Source organism: Lissotriton vulgaris, chromosome 12 (genome assembly GCF_964263255.1).
Source record: "Lissotriton vulgaris chromosome 12, aLisVul1.2, whole genome shotgun sequence".
Classification (NCBI taxonomy): domain Eukaryota; kingdom Metazoa; phylum Chordata; class Amphibia; order Caudata; family Salamandridae; genus Lissotriton; species Lissotriton vulgaris.
In genome coordinates, this window is record NC_141700.1 from 503,487,979 (window position 1) to 503,506,953 (window position 18,975).

The 18,975-nt window shown below is 49.0% G+C and overlaps 1 protein-coding gene across 2 annotated transcripts in view; it reads left to right on the forward strand.

The window, feature by feature from the left end:
- The window catches only part of CENPT (centromere protein T), a 1,372,670-nt gene that overhangs the window by 884,631 nt on the left and 469,064 nt on the right, over positions 1-18,975 (forward strand). For both annotated transcript variants that reach the window (XM_086945259.1, XM_086945260.1), the window contains exon 13: positions 1,987-2,553. In XM_086945259.1, coding sequence (XP_086801385.1) covers positions 1,987-2,553 — 567 coding nt within the window. The remainder of the gene's footprint in view (positions 1-1,986; positions 2,554-18,975) is intronic.

Consider the following 18,975-nt stretch of genomic DNA (forward strand, 5'->3'; position numbering starts at 1 on the left):
TGAGCAGGATCCCTGTCCGACTAGTCAAAAACAGTGAGACATCAAGCAAAAAGTGGGGGTAACAAAAAGAAGCAGATCCTACTTTCCTACACAGCTAAACCCCCTTCAGACACTGGCCTAAAGAGTGTTTCCATTGACAACCTTGACGCCTTATTTGCCCAAATGAATGTGGAGAAGAGGCCTTGGACTTCCTTGAAGAAATTAATTTGGACCGCATTTGGAATAGCTAAAACAAGAAATTATTAATAGAAGAATCTTAATATTGTATGCTTACATACCCATCTGTGAGAACACAGACAACTGCACTTGCATTTGAGAGTCATATACCCATTTGTGATGTAATAGCTATCGTGAGTGGATAGTGAGAATTGATCGTTTAAGTTCAAATGATTTGTGACTTGTAATTTTTTCTCTTTGATTTATGGGAAATGTTGTTCTGAGTGTTTTGATTTTGTGAGTTATAGACCGCTGTTAAACGCCATTAAGATGCTGATGCATAATTCTCCCTATGTCCTGAGCTAACATCTGTAGTTGGGCATTTAACAGAGCAGGCGTTGCCAGACAGGGTGACCATGCAGTATTGGACTTTTGCCCTGACCCTCCAACTACATAGAGGGGGGAATGCTTCCTGCTGAGGAGCCCTAGCCAGTGACTGGGGTCTCCTAATGGGCAGAGCGCCCAGGGCCTCCCAGGACTGTCACCATCTCAGAAGCAGATAGTTGAAGTGTAAGATGAGTTGCAGAGACCTCAAGGGTAGTGGCTCGTTCCAGAGTGGTTCAGTGCTACTAGTGTGACATGTAAAGGGGAATGTATATGAGTGTTTCCCTAAGTGCTTAAGAACTGCTTTGTGTGACCATATGGATAACCAGTGTGTTGAACGTTCTAACTGAATTGGGAGTGAGCAACGTAACCTGAGCAACTGACAGAATCCCTGACATGCCTAAAATCATACATGTCCCCTTGTTTTGTCTTTTTTGTTATTTTCTTTTTTTAAAAATTTTCTTATTCAATAATACAAAAACAATATCAGCAAGTGTACATAAATAACAAACACGTAGATTTAATAAACATTATACAAAAATGTGGTGGCTGCACGAGTTCATTAGAAAGTCCAGTTTGTTAGCAGAATCTAAAAGGCTGACCAGGATAAACAATGTACAATAATTCATTATTATACAGCCCAGTTTGCAAGCATACTCCGGAGTTAAAAGTAAATACTTAATGAAACATATCCAGCCAAGTTGTTAGCACGCCCCATATCTTCCCTCCTTCCTTTTTGCCTGCATGCCCTTACAAACATACAGAGCCACTTCAAATTGATATGTGTAGAAAGCGCCCTTTCCATTGCATAACATTAGCGAGGGGACACATGTCCCCTTGTTAATGTAATACTAAATACCAGAGAGCATATTGTTTCATATGTGTTTTTTGCATATCTTTGATGGCCAAATCGGCCGAAATAAAGATTGAAACTTGAAATACCAGAGAGTCACACTGTTGCATTATCTTATTTATCATTGAAGGTCACGCTGTTGAAAAGTTGGTGGAATGTATTAATAATGTTGTAATGCAGCATTAGGTTAGAAGAAAAAAATAACCCTGATTCCAAGGTGCAATGAATTTTTACCTGCATGCTGTTTTTTTCTGATGGCATTATGATGTTCAAAGTGCGTACCATGCTTTCAATATTTTTTTGGTGGCGCAGTGTGGTGATTTTAATGTTCAATCTCCTTTTGTGCGATCTTCATTCAGACTTCATTCATTTGAGTCTCTCACAAATGGTCCAGATGGTCCACTTTTTGATAGTGCACCATAAGCTTCATGTGTGATGTCATGGCTATAGTTGAGGACACTGATTTTTGTCTTAACTATTTTTCCCTTGAAACTGCTTTTCCTCTTCTCACTTTCTAAACCAAACCATGTGCTCCTACTTTACATGTTGGACACAGCCTTGCTAAACTTTTCTTCGATTTCATTTGTCTGCAGGTTCACAGGAATGCTTCATAGAGCCTTCGCTTACTGTAACTGACCAATCAATCAATGAAACCGATATTGTACTGTGCAACACCGCGCTGTACGCACAACCTTTGCCAAAGGAGCAGAATTTGCAAGGCAGCTCTCCTGCTACATCGGAACCCCGTCCTAGCTCTTTGTCTAAAGAAGAGGTGATAGATGCCTGTGCCATAAACGAAGTTGACGCTCAGTCTAGACTATCTTCAGTCCTCAGCATTTCAAAACATGTGTCAAATGCAGGGAATGAGGAGCAGCTGCTCCATGAAGATGGCAAACACAGTGATGTGACAATGGAAGATGAGATGGAAGAGCGTGTCATTGGCAGTAAAAATCGCACATTTGAGGTTTTGGTGGAAAAGGAGGCACAGGTGGATTTAAACCTGGATAATATGAGCAGAGTGAGTGTGGAGGTTATGGATTTTGAAAACATGAAAACAATGACCACCACACTAAACATTAGCTCAACTAAACTTGATGATGTTTCACAAGCTATCACGTCTGGGTCGAACCTGCTAGCAGTTGAAGAATTAGACGACAGTGGTAAGTACATCTTTGAACCCTTGGGATCCTTTTGCTATTTGAGGACTCATACAGTTCAGTAGTCTGCAACTCGGTGTAACGTGCTACCTTTAAGGTTTCTAGATTCATATTGACAATTACTAAGCTCAGCGGGCACTCGGCTCTAAGCTCAGATTGTTGGAAAGGTTATTATCGTGTAGTAGGGCTATAAATGGCACCTTAGCAGGTTAAAGATTTGCAAGGCTTTCTTGGCAGTCTGCATCTCTGGTCCTCGTTCATGGTTAATATTTTCTAGAGATCATTTGGTTGTCCATGCTAGAATGTAGCTTAAATCACAAGATAATTATGAAGGCCCCAGAAACAAGCCATCCCTCTTAGGTTTAAAAGTGGGTTGGCAGAGAAGGAATGCCAAATGAGGAGTGCTTAAGCACTTTAGCTTACAGGGATGATGTCTGATAGGAAAATAACATACCTTTCTCAAAAACCCATGCAAGGACTGGTTCTTTTTTTATTAATTTACAAGGTATGTCATATGGTGAGAGTGGAGAATCTTCCTTACCTGTGTGCATTGCTCTGATTCTCTTAGCAACATTTGGAACAGTACTATAAATTGTATAAAAATGTAGGGAGCCTTAAAACATCACAAAACGATATTTATTTTGGGTCCTTGTCGAGACGTGTTTCTCATGTACTAAGAAGTATAAGTAACCAGGTGTTCTGTTAGTGCTCTGTGCTAAGGCTTTCTCTAAATGAGCATCTTGTTTCATTTTTCTATTTTTAGCTATATCGGTGTGTGTGTGTGTGTGTGTGTGTGTGTGTGTATATATGTATATATGTGTGTGTATATATATATATTTATACACACATTTAATAGTGTGTATGCATGTACACAAATACATATATGTTCGTAACATGTGTGGCTGTAGATACACATGCTTAGCATATTCCTGCAGGCTAGTAGTGGGCTCTTATGTTTCTAAGTTGTTTTTGTTCGAAGAAGACCCTTGAGTATTGGGATGAGATGTAACTCCTCCTCTTGGTGTACAGTGTGCATGGACACCGACTCCAGTGCATATTGTTCTTTTTCGCCATTGACTTTGGATGTGCACCAGGTGAGATCAGAGACTTGTGTGTTCCTTATGTGTTCTTTGGGCCCCATCAATGTTCCTACCTACCTACCCACCTACCTACTACGTCTTGTTCCTTCAGGCTCGATTATTGTCTCTGTTTTTAATGCAAACTTCAAAGCCCTGAGGACGGTTTTAATCTCTGAAAGGTTTGAGTGTGCATAGCCCCACCATTACCTGAGAATGCAACTGGTGATTGAACACACTCCTTTTCAGTATTGCCCTGATGCCACAGCAAGTATCTGTCACAGACCAATATGAGGTGGGTAACTTTTGCCTTACCATGATGACGCTACATGCTTCTCGTACCTTGCCTTTCCTTCCACTCCAAGATGATGTTGAGGTGCCTTAGGGAATACAGCTGGGCATGCAGCACCAAGAACTTTGTTGCACCCCTGACATTTTTAGGTCTCGCCTGTCGATGCGCATGCGCATCGAGCAAGGCGAGAGTGCGCATCGAGCAAGGCGAGAGTATTGGTACTTATCTACTCTTTATCCACACTGCAAGGAATCGTGGCGATTCCTTGCAGTGCCCGTGACTTTTAAGCTCAATGCGCATGCGCATTGAGCTTAAAAGCGCGTGCACGTCCGTCTTTGTTTACCCGCTCCGCCCCCTCCCCTTCCCGCCGTGTCGCATTTCTCCTCCCCCCTCCCCTCTCTTCCCTCCGGCTTGTTTGTTTATTTGACCCGCTCCGCCCCCTCCCCTTCCCGCCGTGTCGCATCTCTCCTCCCCCCTCCCCTCTCTTCCCTCCGTCTTGTTAATTTTAGGATCAAGACAGCACTTCCACTGTCCTGCTACAGGCTCAATGTTTTGTGAGTAAAGGTTTTCTGCGCAACTCGTGTTTCTGTGCGCTTTGTGCAGCACCCAGCCCAGCCGGGGCCAGAGGTCGTTAGTGCGTGGCACGCCTTTGATTATTGACCGTGGCGATTCAAGATGCTGTGAACAGTTTACCGCCTTCAGCCCTGAAGATTTGTAGGCGTGCGCACCTCTCAACGTGTAGCCTGTATTAAGTCAAGCCTCAATTGCTTGTGCACAGCTTCATTAACGTGAAGCGAAGGAGGATCTAAGCTGCGCGCGCAGGGCTCGAACAGCTGAACCACGCGCGTGTATAAACAACTGGCGCACAGCTCCTTCAGGCCTTCCCGATCAGCGACTGCTCATCCACGGCCTCGAGTTTCACTGCATCCCTCGAACACGCAGTCACGGGCTATGTGTAGCGCAGCGTTAATTACTGTAATTCCAGTTCTCATTTCAGCCTCTTCAGGTCAGTTTCAAGGATCGACAAACACTGAACATTCACTTCCCTTTTCATACTGGCGCCCTGGAGGTGCAGTTCCTGACAGCTTTTCACGACGTCTCTGTAGGGAAAAACACAGAGAAATGATTACACCAAATGTCTTAAAAGAGCAGAGTAGGAGCGTGCACATGGTCTCCGTGGGAATAAACACAGGGAAAGGACCACATCAATTCAAACTATTTTATAGAGAAGACTAGTAGTTTTTGAGCAAGTCATTTGCAGCGATTTGTATGCGTTGTTTTAAGAGAATGTCAGTAGTATATTTATCCATTCATAGCACAAGGTTAGTGGCAATGGTGCAACGTATTTTCAGCGATTTGCTCGCTTTCTGTTCATTATACCTTCCCCATTATGCATATTTTGAGGATTTTGCATGCTTTTAAACATTTGGCTCTTTTCTACTCGGCACCAGTTTGATATTCATGTACAGTCAATTCCACATTTGGCATATCTGCAGAATATCTTCACAACGATCTGCATGGTTTTGAACATTATGGTGTATCTGTTCTATTTCTTTAATGTGCAAAATGTGACTCCACCAGCTCCATTCCTTCAACAACCAGAAGAACCATAACTTGAATGGTAGTTATGGTTAAGATCCTACAAATGGCATTTACACACTATTGATGCTCCAAGGTTTAGGCCAGAAAGAAAACCAAGTCTAATGTACTATTATTTAGGAGTAGAAGGGCAGAATATATTTGATCACTTACAACTGTAGAATTGCAGTTCAGACACATGTGTTAGGAGGGTCATCAACAGATTTTTGGGAGGTCGTCTTACATAATATTTTAAACGCCGGCCAGCGTCCTATTTTGCAAATAATTGTTTTCACGGGTTTTGTCCAATTGGCTCATTGAAATAAATGGCTAATTCCCACAAAGTTTTAGCATACTTGCTAAGACAGTAACAACAACACCCCTCACACACCCCCTCACTCACGCTCTCACACACCACCTCACACACCCCCTCACTCACCCTCTCACACACACCCTCACTGACCCTCTCACACCCGCTCAGCCTCACCCTCACTCTCCCTTACACTCCCTCACCCCCTCACCCTCCCTCACCCTCCCTCCCCTCCCCTCACCCTCACCCCCCCTCACCCCCCTCATACTAACCCCCCTCACCCTCACCCCCCTCACCCTCACCCTCACCCTCCCCCCCTCACCCTCACACCCCTCACCCTCACACCCCTCACTCTCACTCACCCTCAACCCCTCACCCTCACTCACCCTCACTCACCCTCAACCCCTCACCCTCACCCACCCTCAACCCCTCACCCTAACTCACACTCACCCTCACTCACCCTCACCCTCACTCACCCTCACTCACCCTCAACCCCTCACCCTCACTCACCCTCACTCACCCTCACCCACCCTCACTCACCCTCAACCCCTCACCCTCACTCTCACTCACCCTCACTCACTCACCCTCACTCACCCTCACTCACTCACCCTCACTCACTCACCCTCACTCACCCTCACTCACCCTCACTCACCCTCACTCACCCTCACTCACCCCCTCACCCTCAACCCCTCACTCACCCTCACTCTCACTCATCCTCACTCACCCTCAACCCCCCACCCTCACCCTCACTCACCCTCAACCCCTCACCCTAACTCACCCTCACCCTCACTCACCCTCAACCCCTCACTCACCCTCAACCCCTCAACATCAACCCCTCACCCTCACTCACCCTCACCCTCACTCACCCTCACTCACCCTCACCCTCACTCACCCTCACCCTCACTCACCCTCACTCACCCTCACTCACCCTCACCCTCACTCACCCTCACTCACCCTCACTCACCCTCACCCTCACTCACCCTCACCCTCACTCACCCTCACCCACTCTCACCCTCACTCACCCTCACTCTCACTCACCCTCACTCACCCTCACTCACCCTCAACCCCTCACTCACCCTCACTCACCCTCAACCCCTCAACATCAACCCCTCACCCTCACTCACCCTCACTCACCCTCACCCTCACTCACTCACCCTCACCCTCACCCTCACTCACCCTCACTCACCCTCACCCTCACTCACCCTCACCCTCACTCACCCTCACTCACCCTCACCCTCACCCACTCTCACCCTCACTCACCCTCACTCTCACTCACCCTCACTCTCACTCACCCTCACTCTCACTCACCCTCACTCTCACTCACCCTCAACCCCTCACTCACCCTCACTCACCCTCACCCACCCTCACCCACCCTCACCCTCACTCACCCTCAACCCCTCACCCTCACACAGTGCAATAGGTCTCGGAGCATTTGAGTTAGAGCTTTTAGAAATGTTTATGGCTTTTTTTTTAAATTCTTTAGCATTGGCTACAGGAAACAAAAATGCTAAAGATTTACAAAAAAACCCATAAACAATTCTAAAAGCACTAACTCTAATGCTGCGAGACCTATTGCATTTCCAATGCTTGTTGGAGAGGAAGATATCTTCAGCACCCAGTAACAGAAGGAAGTCAGCCTGTTGGGACTTCCATTTGTGCAGTTGTCTCCTAGTCCAGAGCCTTTGTTGTTGAGTGAATCAGATGTTGAGCCGCAAGAAGAGGGCCTCCAACAAAGACCATGCCTAGAGCCATGAGTATGCCAGTGTCTCCTGAGAAACCCAAGACCCATAAGATGCACACCGAGGCAGAGCACTGCTTCCAAGGGAGTCTGGCATCAAACCCAGAGCACACCAGTTGAGTTAAGGCCAGACATAGGTCCCTCCTGCTTTCAGGCTCTGGTTGGAATCAACAAAATGCCACACAGCCTACCAAACCTCCAGCCAAGGGCATCCATCACCACAGGTCTGATCAGGCACCTTCATATGCGCTCGCCCATAAACCGATGTCTATGTTAAAACATCCTTCAGCTCTTAATCTGTAGCCAGTGTCTAAGCCTACTTCAGCTCTGAAGACTTAATCAGCACCAAAACCACCATCTGGGTCTCTCAAGACAATGGAGAGAAAGAAACCTGCATTAGCGCCCACTGAGGAGATTGCAGAGTCTTCAATCTTGAAAAGGCTACAGCAGGAGTTGGACGCTAGACAAGTGTGTCGTCATTCACTCGGTCACAGGCAGCGTCTCTGCCAAACCACCTTTACCAGCACCACCACCTTCTGAGCCTATGCCTCTCAAGAAAAGACTTGCTGAGGGTTGCAGCCTGTTTGGGATTGGCGTAAGACATGGAAACTCTGAGCCCGCAAAGCCCTCGGGCCCTAAAGTGATATAAAGCATCTTTAATGACCTGATTTCACCATCGGAGGTGCCGGAGTCATTACAGACCACTTCGGTCATTATTGGGAGCTCCTTGGGGTCCCTTAAACCTGCAGAGCGCCGCAGTGACTGCTGACCCGGCGGCCACATAGACCCTCGGCGCCATCATGTCCTCAGCGGCTTAGTGCAGCGGATCTACCAGAGAGGCTGTTGAGCACCTGGTGCCCCTGCTGCGAGTGACCAGCGCTTGCCCTCACTACTGATGAAAGTGCCATCACCGCCAATATCTGACGCTTCACAGCCTGGTGAGCCTGCAGGGGACAGGTTTAGAGGTATCCAGCAGCATCAGGGTGGAACGCGGTCCTCCCTCCACCGCCTGTTGAATGAACCCCTGCTGGGATTCACTGCTACCCCTGAGAGGGTGAGGGGTGCCTCCGCCCGGAGCTTCCTTCTCCTACAGGGATGGTTCCAGTGGGGCCTGTTGGATGCCTCGCGGCTCGGACTTTGGGTGCCCAATCTCTGGTGGGTTCTAGGAACTAAGTAGACCGCCTTCGGGCAGATTGGAGTGACACCCAGTCCCCCAGGGAAACACTACCGGTGCTTCTGCCTTGTCCGGTGCTGCTTTTGTTCTGGGCCTGGGATGGCCTGGTTTGCTCCTGGCCTGCTCTGTAGGCGGTGTGGTGAGTGACTGCCTGCAGGTTGCTCCTAAGCCCTCTCCTACCCTCTTGCAACTTTCAGAGCCCTCCAGGAACATCCACACTCACCGGGCAGAGCTTTCTTTGTACATTGGCGCTTCCCCCTTGCAATATCTGCCGAACCTTCACAGTACCTTTGTGGGCCCAAGGGACAACGCAGCCCACCTTTTTACTGCATCCTATACACCTACTGCTGCAGGGAATGGCGCAGGTGGGCCCTCACTGCGACCCGAAGATCGATGGCCCTCTCACCTTCTCTGAGGCCCTGATCCCCCTTCTCTCGGTGACGTCTTTGTGCGGCCTCCACCTGCCACACAGGTTATTCTGCCGCAGACCCTGCCTAGCTTCAGCCTTCGCTCGGGGAGTCTAATAAACCAGAGAACCCTTGCCTTTGCCTCTTGATGGTGAAACAGCTTGCGACTCTTACTCTCCTCACCGAACAGTACACCATTCAGCAGTCTTGCCTTCTAAACCCAGAGGCAGGTCTGCTAGAGGCGGCGCAGTAGTCTCCCTTTGGGCTAATCAACTGCTTCTGATATGGCCGCAAACCTTCAGTGGCTTCTCCCACCCTCTCCATAACATAAGGCTACCTGGGAAATGTTTTGGCAGACATTCGCCAAGACATGGGCTCCTTGAAGACCAATTTCAAAGGTGCCTCAATGACTTAAGTAAATACATATCTGCAGTGGGGTACTGGGTGGATGACCTGGAGCGCACCCGTCAACTCCCCGGCAGTTCGCTGCTTTCTTTATCCAAAAAACTGACAACATAAAAAGCGATCTCCTTATTGACGCAAGCCTCTACTCCAAACCCCAGTGCCTAGCACCCACTGAACCAAAAAACAATGCTACATGGTCAACCTTTGGCACATACTCGGAAGAAGAAATTGGCAAACTGCTCAGCACCCTGAAACCATCCAATCACCTCACGGACCCCCTTCCTGCCTCCGCAGTAAAAGACTTTACCCCTTTGCTTCTCCCTCTCTGGACTAAAATTATCAACAGCTCTCTCCAACAAGGAAGCATACCTGACTCCCTCAAAGTTGGTCAAGTCACACCTCTACTAAAGAAACCCACAGCCGACCCCTCTGATCTCAACAACTACCGTCCCATTACCAATATTCCCACTCTCGCCAAACTGCTGGAAAAATGCGCACAACTACAATTGACTAAACACATTGACCAATTTGATCTCCTCAATCCTCACCAGTCAGGCTTCCGAGCAGGACACAGTACAGAAACAGCTATGACTCACATAATTGACGACGCACTTCAAATGCTAGACCAAAATGACACCTGCCTCCTCATCCTTCTTGATCTCTCTTCAGCATTCGACACCGTTAAACATGAGAATTTACTAGAACTACTAAACACAAGAATGGGTTTATCTGGAACTGTTCTCAAGTGGTTCACTTCCTTTCTTCACAACAGGTCGCAGAAATTCAAGAGCAACAACCTGATGTCCTCTCCAATACCTGTAATGCTAGGCGTCCCCCAAGGTTCCTCTCTATCCCCAACTCTGTTCAACCTAGTCATGGAACCACTCACCACCTTGCTACAAGCATCCAATGTACACTTTCACATGTACGCCGATGACACCCAACTTTATCTCAAATTACAATCCCCCAAGGACATCTTGCTCCTGAACTCAACAATCAGATGCACCCAATCCTGGCTTGCCAATAATCACCTCAAACTCAATGCCCCGAAAACAGAGTTCCTTCTGATCTCACCTCCAGCGAAGATCTCCACCACTCAAATTTGGCTTAAACACCTAACCGCACTCAATGTCCAACCCACCATCGTGGACTCAGCAAAACTTTTAGGCATAACACTCGACACCAATCTCAACATGCAGAAACATATCAGCAAGGCAACTAAGGGAGCGAACTTCCAGATCAATACTCTGAGGAAACTTAAACCTTTCCTCCCAGCCAAAGACTTCCAAACCGCGGTACAAGCACTAGTCATCCCTCGAATTGAATACGGTAGCACCGCCCTCTGCGGACTCCCTCTAACTACAACCGCACCACTAAGAGCTTCTCTAAACGCTGCAGCGAGACTCATCACTGGGTCAAAAAAGCACTCCCATATTACCCCGGACTTGAAATCCCTGAATTGGCTGCCTTTTGAAGCCAGAATACATCTGAACATCGCCTGCATGACACACAAGGCGGTTCACCTAAACTCACCCGGCTACCTCTCTCAGAAACTGACAATCTCTGGCGGAACCAGAAACACTAGAGGCACAAACAATCTTTTGCTGAAACCTCGAAGATTCCGGAAGGAAAAAACATATAAGCGCTCCTTCTCAGGAATGGCGCCTAGGATCTGGAACGCACTCCCTCCCGAAACCAGGCTTATCTCTTCCTCTACACTCTTTAAAAAAGAAGTAAAAGCTATCCTCATGGCTAAATACACTTGAACCAGTATCTCGATCGCTGTTAATACTCGGCACCGATCTGTACTACATGTTTGACCTCTTGCCTATGTGTATGAGTTGTCTTTTTATGAGTTGTCTCATTACTCACATGATTGGCTTTGCAGTCACCTATTTGTACTGTTTGATTTATTGATTTATTTGTCTGACTATGCTCCCTCATGTACCCCTCTATGTAACCTATTTGTACTATTTGATCTATTGATTTATTTGTATGACTATGCTCCCTCATGTACCCCTCTATGTAAAGCGCTCTGATATCTGCAAAGATCTTGTCCGCGCTATATAAAACTTTTAAAATAAAATTAAAATAAAAAATAAATAAAACACCAGTATCCCCTGTGAAGGAGGGTCAATGCACTGGAAGAACAGCACATTGAATTCCAGGCCAAACAGGAGGACCTGGAAAAGGGAGGGCGGTGCAACAATCTATGTACTAGAGGCATCCCTCGTGGAGTGAATGGGGAGGACATTTTGTCTTACATCAAGGACCTCCTGAAGGCCAACCGGGACGAGCCGTAGGAAGCCCCCTGGTTCTCGGCAGGGTGCACTGTGCCCCTGCTACTCCAGACCACCCAGAAGCACCTCCTGGCATTCCTACTCTGCTGCATTTGTTCCAGGATAAGGAGGTACAGCGGACATAGTATTCCGGGGCCACACTGTGCAGATATATCAGGTTCTCTCCCCACTGACCCTTAAGAAATGGCGCAACTTTAAACCTGTGACTGAACTTCTGTCTGCTCAGGGAATCAAATATCAATGGGCCCTCCCCTTTCCTGCTCTTTGTCTGGAATGGGAAGCAGCATATGGTTTGCTCACTCGTGGAGACCCGATCGATCCTTGGCCTTCCGGGTGACTCAGCTGGCAGACGCACATTTTCGCCTCCCTCCATGCGTCCGGACTCCTGGCGACCCAAGTGACACACAGTCCAGCGTAGAGGCTGCAGCCGTAACAAGGCTGTTCAAGAATGAGTTGGAACGAAAGCAGATATTATTGCGCACCTCCAAAAGGTGAAAACAGAGCAGGCGCACTCCTTGGCTAAAGACAGCTAAACTCTGTCTCATCCATCTGTATCCCCCTCCTCAACGGACACAGCTACTCTCTGGCCCTCCACATTGCAGCTCATCTAGCAGGGCCTGGTAACAGGAGCACACTCTGAATAGTGGTTGACTGTCTGTAACAATGGTCCTTTTTTTCCAATTTTAGGATTACAGTATTGAGCTTACTACTTATTTGAGTTATTCACAACCTCCCACCTCCTATTGAGGGTGACACCTCGTCAGGGTCTGGTACTTTCCTCCAGACCCTCCATGGAGTGGTTCACATGGTTTCACCCTGCACAATCCTAGACCCTCTCCTTCCCCGCTAGGTCTCTCTACTATCGCTGTGTGCGTTATTAGCTCACGGGGCACAAGGAAGCCCTTCCCTGCCAAACCCTGCCCCGGGGACAGCCCTCTGCTTATCAACAGGCGTGCCAAGTGTTTGCCCCTCTCCATGACCACTACACATGATTTAAAATTGTTCTGCCTCAATGTTCAAAAGCTTAATTCCCCTACTAAATGGCGCCAGATTTGGAGCTACCACACGCAGTACGAAAGCCAACGCTCTTGAGACCCACCTTCTCCACGTTGGTTGCCACTGCATGGCGCACCCTTCAGTACCCACACCAACACTGTGCTTATGCTAACTCCAAGACTCTCGAGGATGCCAAACTTTGAGAAGGGCTTTTCCACGAAGTACTGTAACTGACGAGGAACCCTTGTGGGAGATGCCTCGCTTTGAGGCTTGCGAGGCAGAAGTGACACCCTAACGCTTCTTGAGCTCAATGCTCCTAACCAAGGGTAGGGCACATTTATATGTTTCACCTGTGAGAAGTTGGCCAGATATATGATGCTCATTAATTCTAGTGATCACCTTGTATCAGTCCAAACAACCCTTATGGTAATTGGTTGTAAGTCAACCTTATATGCTAGCTATCCTAATGGTAGCATGGACAAAGCAGTCTTAGGCTAAACTCTTTTGGCATGTGAAGCCAGCTGTTTTACCACATATAACCCCTTGAATACCAAATGAAAGGACACCACACATGTAGTTATGAAAATAAACAAGATATTTATTAACTAACAAACACCTCTGAACTATTTATGAGATCAGAGGGCTAAGCACATGACAAGACTCTTAAGAAAAATGCGTTAAGTTGCACAAGTTACAATGTTGCCCTAGGGGCACAACAAACCATATACTAAGTAAGTGGAATGTGAAAGTCGATAGAAGGAATGGAGCTGTCCAGAGGCTGTTGGATCGCTGGGACTACACTATCCTAACTTTAGGTAAGTAATAGGAGGCCCACGGAACGCGTGTGCAGAGTGTGAACTCACACGTGAGATGCGTAACAACGTCTATGGACAGTACAGTTCAAGAAAAAGGTGAGTACGGACAATCCTGACTAGTTAGGACCAAAACGACTGTGGAACTGGACACTAGGAGAGTCAATCTACCCTTGAGCACCGAAATGCTCTTGTTACCTCACCCACAGACTGCGGGTGCATAGGTGCGAAGTCGTGTCGGGTTCCGGCGTTGAAGTCTATGGAGCCTGAAAGAAAAGATGCTGCAGGCGACCAGGAGGAAGATGTCCGGTGCGATCCAAGGGTGGATCGGTGAAGAGGAGGACCTGAAAGCAGAGGGGACAATGTTCAAAGTCACTAGCCAGTGACTGGAGTGGAACCAGGAGTGGAACCAGATGTCGTTGTCGCAATCAGGTGAAGAGTGGACGCTTGTCTCTGCAGCCACGTGGACCAGGAGGTGTCTTCGATGACCAGCATGGAGGCACGAGCTGTCCCACGCAGGCTCTCGCTGTCGGCGGTGTCGGATCCGGATTTGGAGTCAACAGGCCTTGGCAAAGGCAACCCACGCAGTGAGTGGAAACGGTGTCAGATGCGGACCAGGAGGGTCCGGGATGCTTCTCCTTTGCAGGGAAGCAAGGGCCAGTCTGGAGCAACCAAACCAGCAGATTGGATTTCAAGGTTCGTCGTCTAGGAGGTCACTAGCCAGCCGGCAAGTGACCAGACAACGCGTCGAGCAGCAAACAGGCAGAAGGGCCCCACGCAGATCTCGTGGATGCTGGAGGGCTGGTCTTCGGTGCAGGAGCTGCTCGGGGCTGGGGCTTCTCAGTCCACAAAGCACTTCGTCGGGGTTACCTCAGAAGTCGTGCTGGAGCGAAGTGCTGCTTCTTCCAAGATGGCCGGTCCCGCGTGTCTCGCCGCACCAACGGATCTCAGCTGTGCTGAAGATGTAGGTAGAGGTCGGAGAGGTCTGGAAATCCGGGTCTCGTCGGGCTCTGAAGTCTGGATCCTTGAGGGAAGACTACAAAGGGAAGCTGCTGGACGCTGCCTGCTTGTGCAGGGTGGACACTCCTTGCCCACAAGGGAGATTTCTTCAGTCTTCTGTGTAGAAAGTCGAAGTCCAGAGTTTCTTCTTGTAGAGTTTCAGTTCAGGATCAATCTAATTCGGAATGGGACCAGCTCCTACCTTTATCCTGCTAAAGGGGGCTGTACTACGACTAGGTCCCTCCTATGGGTGGGACTAGGAAGGGGGGTGGTTACACTCCCTATCCTTTGTCCGGTCTTGCGCCAGAGCTGGGACTGGAGAGCCCCAGGAACTGGTTTAGACCGGTGTATGCACAGGGACACCTTGTGTGCCCCAGGCATGTCTCATTCCTTTCAGCCCTGTCCTACCCAATACACAAAATCCTGTCTGGGGTGGTGCTAGCACCTCCCAAGGCAGGAAACCCTTTGTCCAAGCCTCCCTCGCTGGAAGGACTCCCAGCAGCAGGAGGTCAGACTTGTGTCTGCGGTGGCAGCATCCATTTATGTGATGCTGAGGCTCGGGTTAACTTTAACCGGGGTTCACAGTTAGGTACATGTCGTGTCCCTCTAAAAGGGTGGAATGCTACCCCGTCGCCAGAACTGGCGAGGGGGTAGTATTCCAATTCGTATGACACCTTACTCGACATGTTTTGATAATGCTATGCCAAAGTTAGCAATAACCGCGAGGATTATAATGCACTTAAGAGTATATGGTATAGCGTTATCATGGAAACAGCTAAAGGACTTGGTTCCGAAAGCTGTAGACAGGCTCAGCTCATGTCATAGCACTATCTCACATAATTCCAAGCACTCTGCCTCCAGAATTGTTAAGGCCTGCCATAGGAGTGACTTATAGGAGTATATGTGTCCATTTTAGGTTTAGATATAGGTATACTATATCTAAAGCAAAGGGTGATTACACCACCTTGCCCCAGCTGATTGATCAGCCAGTTGTGTCAGATTTGGAGTGCCAGCTAGGGGTTGTATAATACATGCTGCAGCCTCTGGTAGGCCTTGGGTTCACTTATGCCCTGGGTACCTATGGTACACTGTACAAGGACTTACAAGAGTGACCCAATACCAATTGGTTAATGCACCTAAGGTACATGGATGTCAATTTAGAGAGATAACAGCTAGGCTGTGGGTCTGATTAGCAGGCCCACAGCCAGAGAAAGTCGTAAACCAGTGAAGCAAAAAGCAAAAATCTGGGGTGACCATAGGATTGCAGACCCTACTCTCCTACATCACACTCTCGATCCAACTGAGGTTTGCTGTGGGTGATATTTTAGGGAAAGATTTCAACTTGGTTTGGTAACCTGCACTAGATCGGAATGCATGGCACTTATAGGGCACTGGAGCAATGTCTGGAATACTGAAGGAGCTCCAATATGCAGGCCTAGTCGGTGCCTGGCGCCATTTACATCAGACATAAAAGATTACTCCTTCTACTCACATGTACACTTATCTTATTCCCGCATAGACCATCTGTTTGTCTCTTCTTCCTTGTTGAGTGCCCTTACCTCTACACAGATATTTCAATTTTTTGACTATGTGCATGTCGAGAGTACATAGACACCACGTCCAGGCCTACCACGCACGCCCTTGCGTTGGTGCCTCTCCTCCCCAGCTGTTGAGGGACCCTGTCGACAAAGCTGCAATACACTCGGGAAGTGCATCTATTTGAAACAAAACTTATGGAAGACATTCTCACGCTAGAGCCCACTGATAAACAGCACCCCACACTAAGGGCCAAGCGTTGCAGGCTACTCTGTGGGGTCAACTTTGGGCGCAATGGGTCAATAAAGTTGAACGCTCCCTACTTGCTCTAAAAAAAAAATACTACAAAGAAGGAGGATATGGTAGGCTCTCTTCTCGCGCATAGGCTGCAACATAAACACGCTAGGTCACAAATTGCCAAGATTCAGGTTGGTGACTTAGGCTGGGAGATTGGGTAGGTGGACAAACAGGCGGCCATCTGAGCTTACTATCAGAACCTCTATGCCCTGGGGGGCAAGGACCTGGCTGAGATCGCTACGTCCCTCCAATACTGTCCATGATAGGCATTAGACCCCACACTGGCCCATGACCAGGATGAGCCATTCACGATTAATGAGCTCTGCATGGCCCTCCAGGAACTCCCTAAGGGTAAATCTCCTGGCCCTGAAGGCCTTTCCCCAGCTTTCTATATGTCTTTCTTCCCCAGCTGCAACTACACTTGCTCACACTCTACAATTTAGTCATACACACCACAAGCCTTACACCAACTGCGGCCAATTCTGAATTCGCACTGGTCCCCATATCAGGAATGGGCCCTACGCTTTGCTAGGCTTATCGCTCTATTGAATACCAATGCGAAGCTCTACACTAAGATGTTGGCCAACCGTCTATGTTCTTCCTGGCCTAATAGACCCGTATCTGAAAGAAACACGTTAGTGATACATTCCTTACCTTAGAATATCCCCAGGCGCCAGACTGGATCCGGAAAGTTTTTTGCTAGCAGTACCTCTGCACGTCAGTAGGTGGCATCATGCTGCTCTGCGTCTGTCGCTGGAATCGTATGCACCAAGATGATTTCACGGCGACTACTTAGGCGCCACCCATGCGCGTTGACATCAGTTCTTTCTTTTTCCGCGCCAGTAAGCGCAGATCTGATTAGAGCACAGCACGTACCTTAGTCACTTTTTGACTATCTTTTTGAGACTTTTGTCTCCTGTAAGTTTGAATCTACTCTGGTGCACTAAGGGATGCCTGGTTTTAAGTCTTGCGGGACCTGCCGTCGCAAAATGTCGGTGGCGGACCCCCACAACGTCTGTCTCTACTGCCTGGAGAGCGACCACGACTTCCGGTCCTGGATGGACTGTCGGACCATGGCCCCGAAGGCCTTGAGGGAGCGGTGCCTGAAGCTGCTTGAGGTCCGGCACTCGTCCCAGTGCCCTTCACGGTCTAGGGTCCGCTCCTGAGAACGCTCGCGGGCCCACCGTCATCGCTCCTCGAGCTCCAAGTCTTCACCCTCCGATTCAGGTAAGAGACGACACACAAAGAAGTTGAAGAAGCATTGCTGCTCTCTGACGTCCCCCCTTCGGTCCCCGGATGTGGACAAGGGAGACAGGGGTTCTGCCCTTGCGGTGGGAGTCCTGCGGCCTACCCACCTTATCGGGCCGTCGGCGACTCCCGACCAGGTGCAAGAATTTCTTGCTACCGCCTGCGCACCCTCGGGCCCCGCGGTCCCGTGTCAGGATCCTGTTAGGCCTTTGGCGCCGCCGGCGGCTCCGACCCCGGCTCCGCAGGATCCTGCGCCTCTGGCTCCTGCCACGGAGCCACAAGGTCCCACGTTGTCGGGTCCGGCCCCAGTGCCTCCCTCGGCTCCGCTTCCGGCGCCACAGTGGATGCCATTTGTTCCGCCCCTGCCCAGGTTCCAGGACAATTTTGTTCCTACCTGGGATCCGCAGTGGGTATAGCCTTGGTTAGATCTATTTGCCACTAAGAGAACGTGCAATGTTATCAGTTCTGCACGTTGGAATTTCCAAGGCGGCACCCACTCGGCGCCGCTTTTCGTCGCGAGTGAAGCTGCGGTCTGTTGTACGCCTTCCCGCCTATACCACTTCTGCCCAGAGTGCTGAAGAAGATCAGGCGCTACCGGGCCCAGGTTATCCTTGTGGCTCCGGACTGGGCACGAAGATACTGGTATCCCGAGCTACTCAGCATGGAGATCGATCTCTCGATCCGACTGCCTCTTCGGGAGGATCTTCTGTCGCAGCAGCAGGGGGCGGTACTACACTCGAACTTGTATAGCCTCCACCTCCATGCGTGGAGATTGAGCAGCTTTCAACCTTCCTCCCGAAGTCTGTTATGTCAATCTGGCAGCCAGGCGTCCCTCCACTAAGACGGTATACGCCTGTAGGTGAAACAAATTTGTGGCATGGTGCACAGCTAAGGCTGTGGATCCCCTTTCTGCCCCTCATTCCGAGGTCCTTCTGTTTCTTCTCTCTTTGGCCCAGCATGGCTCTGCTCTGGGCACTATCAAAGGTTATCACTCGGCCATTTCCTCCTTTCTAAGGCTTCCAGGTCAGCCTCCTCTTTTTAAGTTCTCAGTTGTTAATCGCTTCCTGAAGGGCATTACACACACTTTTCCTCCCGGACCTTTCATAATGCCTCAATTGGACTTAAATCTTGTCTTAACCTGGGGGGCGTGGCCAGCAGCATGGCTGACTAGACGTGCCTCGCCGGAGCTCCGGCCGAGTTGCCCCTTAATCCGACTTTAATCCTTGCCATCGAGCCCGAAAACCACACCACCTTGCA